Source organism: Helicoverpa armigera, chromosome 30 (genome assembly GCF_030705265.1).
Source record: "Helicoverpa armigera isolate CAAS_96S chromosome 30, ASM3070526v1, whole genome shotgun sequence".
NCBI lineage: Eukaryota > Metazoa > Arthropoda > Insecta > Lepidoptera > Noctuidae > Helicoverpa > Helicoverpa armigera.
Genome location: NC_087149.1, coordinates 2,669,399 through 2,676,569, shown reverse-complemented (window position 1 = coordinate 2,676,569; position 7,171 = coordinate 2,669,399). Strand labels below are relative to the sequence as shown.

General features: G+C 39.8%; 1 protein-coding gene across 2 annotated transcripts in view; it reads right to left on the bottom strand.

Annotated features, from left to right (window-relative positions):
- Positions 1 to 1,275: 1,275 nt before the first annotated feature.
- Positions 1,276 to 7,171, bottom strand: part of LOC110380700 (zinc finger protein 62 homolog) — a 33,009-nt gene continuing 27,113 nt past the window's right edge. Inside the window, exon 5 of one of the 2 annotated variants that reach the window (XM_064042967.1) lies at positions 1,276 to 2,421. In XM_064042967.1, coding sequence (XP_063899037.1) covers positions 1,310 to 2,421 — 1,112 coding nt within the window. In that variant the 3' untranslated portion in view covers positions 1,276 to 1,309. Of the gene's footprint in view, positions 2,422 to 6,055; positions 7,093 to 7,171 lie in introns of those variants that run through there. The other variant, XM_064042971.1, reaches the window with a different exon arrangement.

Genomic DNA, 7,171 nt, shown 5'->3' with positions numbered 1-7,171 from the left:
GCAGAAGCTAGTACATGATAGTAGCTTCCAGACCTATTGTCACGGCGGCTGTTCTCATATAAGGAGATCAGCCTGCCGCGCAGGACATATTATAGTGCACGAGCATTTGCTCAGACACAGGTGATTTTACCAATCAAATATTAACCTTCAGCTGTTGTGATTAGGTTGAAAATCTATTGAAGAAATGTGATAGATTGATGTGCTCTCGTCTGAGCTTATGCACATTGGAACTGCATAATATTTTTTATGCAAAAATTTATAACACAGCTTTATATGACAAAAATTATATGTCATTACGTAGATTGAAATACCAGCCTGGGGCTTGATTCTCCTAATTTTACTTAAGCGGCATACGATTCGATTCGACTGAGATCCAATCACGACTCGATTACGATTGAAGCGTATGTGGCATTCCGCTATTTTTTCTTGGAAATAAACGTTTTTATCATTTTCTGTCATTCAATAATGAATCATTTTGTCTGCAAATGATTTACGATTGCAATATGATTGTAGACCAAACTACAGTACCTATAGACCAAAATCACCAAAATAGCAGACCAATCGCAAACCAATGGAATGTCGTTAGAATACGATTGGTCTTATATTAGTAGCAGAATGCCCGATATGCTTAAAACTGCTATTGCAATCATATTGCGATTCGATTTCTAGTCGATTTTGACATTATTAACTTAGGAGAATCGGGCCCCTGGTATGGGTAGGCGCCTGTTTTAAATAATTATGTATGAATAAAGGGATTTTTCATTTATCAATCTACGTACCTAATGACATCTGTCATATTTTGTTGGTTAGATACAGATGACAGCACATCAGCCCACCTCAATCTGTCAAATGTATTCAATAGATGTTCAACCTTGTCACAATAGTGGAAGATTAATGTTCGATTGGTAACATTTGACAGATTCGGGTAGGATAACCTGCTGGCGTCTGTACCTACATATCTGTCGTCAAGTGTGTGTATTTATAATTTTAAGCAGCGATTGCAATAGTTTGTGTATAAATTGATGTAAATAGCGATGTATATAGTGTTTCTAATTTTGGGTGATATATAATTAGATATTAAAAAACTTTAAAACAAGCTTTCTTGAGGTTTTACTACATGCTTACCTATCGACCAACTTTTATCTAAATCCTTTCAGCCGTTTTCAAATTAATAAATCGCTAAACTCAGGCGGGTCATTCCAAAGGGCTTCATAGAGTTTCATAATTTTCGGCGCCGTTAGTGGTGGTCAGCGTGATAAAATAAAACACAACAAAAACTGAGCAATAACGTTTAATAACAAATTCAAACCTAACTAAAATCTCTGAACACAGAGTTCTCAACTCCGCTATGATGCACTCTCATATGCAATTTCCAACTTGTTACTTGAACAAACGCCCTCCCGCACTCTTTACATACATACCTTCTATCATTCGTATGTATTCTCTTATGTATTTCCAAAGTTTTCTTCCTCTGAAAAGTCTTACTACAAACTTCGCATTCAAAAGGACGGGAATCATCATGGCGGACCATATGACGTTTTAAAAGATCGTTATTAAAGACTTTAAAACCACATATCTCGCACGCTACAGTTTTTTGCTTCAAATGAGTTCTTAGTTGATGCTGAACTAACCTACTTTTCATTGTGAATACTCTTGTACATTGGTCACAGTTAAATTGTAGTTTTTTAACATCGTGAACTAAAGCTAAGTGTTGTTTTTTCAAGTATTTTGACGCTAAAATCTCTGGACATTTGGGACATTTTAACAACTCCATCTTATGTATTCGATCACAATGTATTTGTAAAGCATAAGGATTTCGGAAAACTTTATCACATTTCTGACATTTCTGTCCGTTTGTAATGGAATGTACGTTTTTTATGTGACTGGTAACATTGGCTTGGGCGACAAAACCTTGTCCACATATTTCGCAAAGAAAAGTTTTGTATTTATTATGATATTTATGCGCGTGTTTCAGTAAAGGACCGAAAAATCTAAATTCCTGTCCACATTCATGACAAGACATGCCGTTATCTGATAAATTAAATGTGAAAATACAGCTAGAAATATCCCTATTGAATTTGAAATCATGAGCCATAGACACGTGAGTCAAAAAATCTTCGAAGAGGTTGAACTGTTTGCCGCACTTTTTGCAAATTATTTCCGAGGTATCTAACTTTACCCGACTACTGCCTACTAAAGTTCTTAAAACATTTCTTAATTTAGCATCTCTGTGTTCCTCAATGGTATGTTCTCGTAACTTCACGCTGTCGACGAAAGCACAGCAACAATAGAAACACATGTATTTGTTAGAGGCCCATCGAAATGGTAGAATGGTAGAATTTTCTAGAACTATAGTGATGAGTTTAGTGAGGTCGTCTTTCCGTTGCCGCTCTGAGAGTCTGTCTTCTGCATCTTCGTAATCTGAAACAAAGTATATTTGTACTTAGAATCTATTGAAACTATGTAAAGTTAGGTATGTAATTGGTTAACGAACCATTTGCACTGCTTGTCTACTAAATTGTTATTCTATTGAGATGTATAATCGGGAAAGTTAAATCAAATTGAATCTTCCAGGTATAAAACTTAAGCCACATAAGACCGGCTCCCTTCACCTTGTGTTTTCTACTGGGAAGAAAATCAGCTCCGAAAGTTATAAGTACAATTATATTTTGCATTAAAAAGTTTATCAAATTCAAAGCATTTTATTTCAGATAACATGATCCATACAATTCGAGTAAACTTATAAACAAAAATAATAATAAAATATGTATGTACGTACATACAAGGGAAATGCAGTTAGATTACCCGCGTGTATGGGATTACATTTGAATTTAAGTTTACAGGGCCCAGGGCCCCGATTCTCCTAAGTTAATAATGTCAAAATCGAATCGCAATATGATCGTAATAGCAGTTTTAACCATATCGGACATTCTGCTACTAATAAAAGACCAATCGTATTCGATTGTCATTTGATTGGTGTGCGATTGGTTTGGTATTTTGATGATTTTGGTCTATACGGTAGTTTGCTGTACAATCATTTTGCAATCGTAAATCATTTGCAGACAAAATGATTCATTATTAAATGACAGAAAAGGATAAAAACGTTTATTTCAAAGAAAAAATAGAATATAATACAAAGCGGAATGCCACATACGCTTCAATCGTAATCGAGTCGGGATTGGATCTCAGTCGAATCGAGTCGAACGTCAATCGAATGGCGCTTAAGTAAAATTAGGAGAATCGGGCCCCTGGAAGAAACCTTAAAGGCATGATTGTGGAATGTTCTTCAATGATTGTGAAAACTTCTTTTAATGTCGGAGGAGACGTGATGTACATAGTCTGAAATAGGTATTTTTCATTATTCAAACATCTCGTTTTCGCCCACTCAGTATCTATAAGAATTTCTATAAGTCAGTTGTATAATCTAATCTCTTCCACGCCGATTTCGGCAACGGCGACCACTTCGACCCTAATGGCGTGCGTGTGCTCTCATGTGGCTTGAGTATCCAATTTTGTGCGTGAAAGTCCGCGCACACTGCGGACATGTCAGGGTACCAGCCACAAAGTTGTAGTTGATAGCTACAGGTGGTCGAGCTTTCAACTCATCTCGTTTGGCATCCAACTCAGAAAGTCGGCGTGCTTCAAAGTCAAAGACTTTGGCTTTAACGCGGCTTCTCCAGTCTCTGCGGTTGGATGCCAGATTCTCCCACTGAGATGGTTCAATGGAACAGCTTTTCATGTGGCGCTTCAGCACATCCTTGTATCGCAGCAGCTGTCCGCCACGTTTCCGCTTGCCCTCCTGCAACTCGGAGTAGAGGATGCGCTTGGCCACTCTAGTATCCGGCATGCGCAGTACATGCCCGCACCAACGAAGCTGTCTCCTCATGAGGTATGCTTCAATGCCACCTACACTGGCTTTCCTCAACACTTCTGTGTTACGCACACGATCAAACCAACGGATATTTAATATTTTGCGCAGACATTTGAGGTGGAAGCGGTCTAGTTGCTTGATGTGGCGTCGGTACAGTGTCCATGTTTCCGCTGAGTAGAGTATACAAGGCAACACAACTGCCATATACACAGAGACCTTTGTGGATATCTTTAGGTCATGGGAGCTGAAGACCTTCTTGTCGAATTTGCCGAAAGCAGCGGCTGCAGCACCAATTCTGCTATTGATTTCGGCGTCAAGGTCGCACTTTGATGTTATAATGCTCCCCAAATATCGAAATTTATCGACCTGCTTCAGCACATCTTCACCAAGCATAATGGTCAGTTCTTGACGTCCGTGATTGTCTAAAGACATCACTTCTGTCTTTTTGATGCTGATTTTTAGACCAAATGTACAGCACTGCTTGTGAAGGTTCGTGACTAGCTGTTGCAGGACTTCAGGGGATTCAGCCACGAAACAGAGGTCATCTGCATACATAATGTCCTGTATATGTGCATAGGACACCTTTGTGGTCGCCTTGAGTCTATTCAGATTGAAAAGTTTGCCGTCAGTCCGATAACGAATACGAACTCCTTCAGGAGAAGAAGTCAATACTTCCCGGACTACAACTGCGAAATATAATGCAAACAATGTGGGAGCCAGGACACAACCTTGCTTCACTCCACAGGTGACGGAGAAGAAGCTCGATTGGTCATCTTCAACCGCTACACAACATTGCATGTCATCGTGCAGGAGCCGCAGGAGTCTTATGAACTTCTCTGTACATCCCAACTTTCTCAGTACCTTCCAGAGGGCCTCGCGAGGGACGCAGTCAAAGGCTTTTTCCAGATCAATAAAGCAGAGATACAAGTGCTGTCCCTGCTCTCTACTTTTTTCCTGGAGTTGACGGACTGCGAATATTGCCTCACAAGTTCCTCTGTCTGGTCTGAAACCAAATTGGGTTTCCGGCAGAATCTTTTCAGAGAGGTTCCTGAGGCGGTTCAGAAGTACTCTGGCGAAGACTTTTCCAGAGACAGAGAGCAGTGAAATACCGCGGTAAGAACCACATTCCGACCGGTCGCCTTTGTTCTTATAGAGAGCCCTGACTCGTGATAACTTAAAAGTTTCAGGAACTTGTTCTTTCTCCCACATAAGCACAAACATTTCCCAGACGCGCGAATGCAGTTCCTCGCCGCCGTACTTCAGAAGTTCACCTGGTATAAGGTCTAGGCCAACCGCACGCTGATTTTGCTGTTGTTTGATGGCACAAAGCACCTCATGTTTAGACAAGGCATCATCCAATTCTTCTGCTATTTGAAGTTGAGGCAAACTGTCTATGTAGTGTAGATCGGCTGTTCGATCTACATTAAGTAGCTTATTGAAGTGTTCTGCCCAACGATCTAACACTTCATTTTTGCTTTTCAGCAGAATTTTACCATCCAGCGACTTCAGTGGTACCTTTATGAAGTTGGTGGTACCCAGGAGATTGCGAATTTCGCTATAGAAATCCCCGAGCTGATTACTATCAGCAAGCCACTGGATGTATTGAGCCTTGTCTTGCCACCATTGATCTTTAGTGTGTCTCGTGAGTTTACGCAACTCACGGTCACTCTCTCTTATAAGTACGCTGTTATTACTGCGCTTGAGAAGTTCTCGGTGTTTGGCAATAGCTTTAGAAAGAACTTCGTCGTTCTCATCAAACCAGTCTTGCTTGCGTTTATTTTTTAGACCTATGGTGTTAACGGCTACGCCAAGAATGGACGACGATAAAGCGTTCCAGTCTGCATCAATATCACCGGTATTTTTATGAGAGTGTATATCACATGCCAGCGTTTCAGCGTATTTGCTTCGGGGTCCCGGATGTTTGAGTTTCTCAATGTTTAAGTTCTGAGGCTTTTTCCTGCTAGCCCTGAATGGTCGCCGAAGGCAAATACGCAGTTTGGTGACAATTAGTCTATGGTCCGTCCAGCAATGAGCACCGCGCATAGCACGAGTGACTAGGACCTGAGAGATGTCTCGCTGCCTCGTGATGGCATAGTCATAAGTCAGTTGTATAAAAACTTCTTCGAAATGGTGTAGTATAACTACTTAAACTAAGGTAATGTAGACTCAATAAAACAAAACTCATTTGACTACCAACATTTATTATTTAGAAAAAACAATAAAATTATTAATATTCCCAACATTATCCCTATGCGTCCGTCTATGTATCACAAGATTCTTCTTCCTTCTAAAAGTTCTGTGACAGGTCTCACACTTAAAAGGACGAGCTTCGTCATGGCATACCATATGACTTTTCAACGAATCAGGATTAAAAGCCTTGTGTCCACAAACTTCGCAAGTATATTTTTTCTCCTTATAATGCACCCTTAATTTATGCTGAACATATTTATTGTTTCTTGTAAATATTTTGGAACAATATTCGCATATAAGTTGAGCACTTTTGCAATCGTGGATTAGCGCTAGATGGCGCCTTTTTAAGTATCTGTTGGCTAATATTTCTGGGCATAACGGACATTGGAGTTTGTCAGTTCTATGCACGTTTTCAATATGATTTGTTAGAGCATATTGCGTAGGAAAGATTTCATGGCAATGCTTGCAAGACTTGATCCCATGTATCTGCCGGACATGGTTATCCCTATTATGTTTTCCCACATATCCTTGGCCACACATCTCGCAAAAATGCTGCTCAATATGGTACTTGTGCGTGTGTAGAAGTAGAGGTCCGAAAAATAGAAAATACTGTCCACATTCTATACAAGACATTCCATTGTCAGCTAAAGCGTAACAATCAAAGGATGATGAAGCCTCATTGTCTAAATCAAATCCGTGAATGTCGGAAAGATGGTCCAAATAAGATTGGAAATTTTGAAATTCATTTTCGCAGCTCGTGCACCATAGAGTAGACACGTCTAGCTTGACTCTGGCTTTTCTGTGTAAAGTTCTGATGATTATATCTTTGATTCTGATCTCTCTATGAAAGTCGTCTGTGTGTTGCCTAAGTTTCGAGCTCTCGACGAAAACAGATTGACAGTAGAAGCACATATATTTGCTCCTCTGCCACCTAAAAGGCAGGATTGTAGAATTTTGAATGATAATTGTGAGAACTGTCGCTAGTTGGTCTTTACGTCTTTCTTCGGAGATTTTAGCTTCCATCTTTCGTTCTGAAACGAAAAAATTTTCGCGTTAGATGTCCTCTTGGTTAAGTTTCTGAACTGAAAAGTTCTTACACTTTTCTGGTCT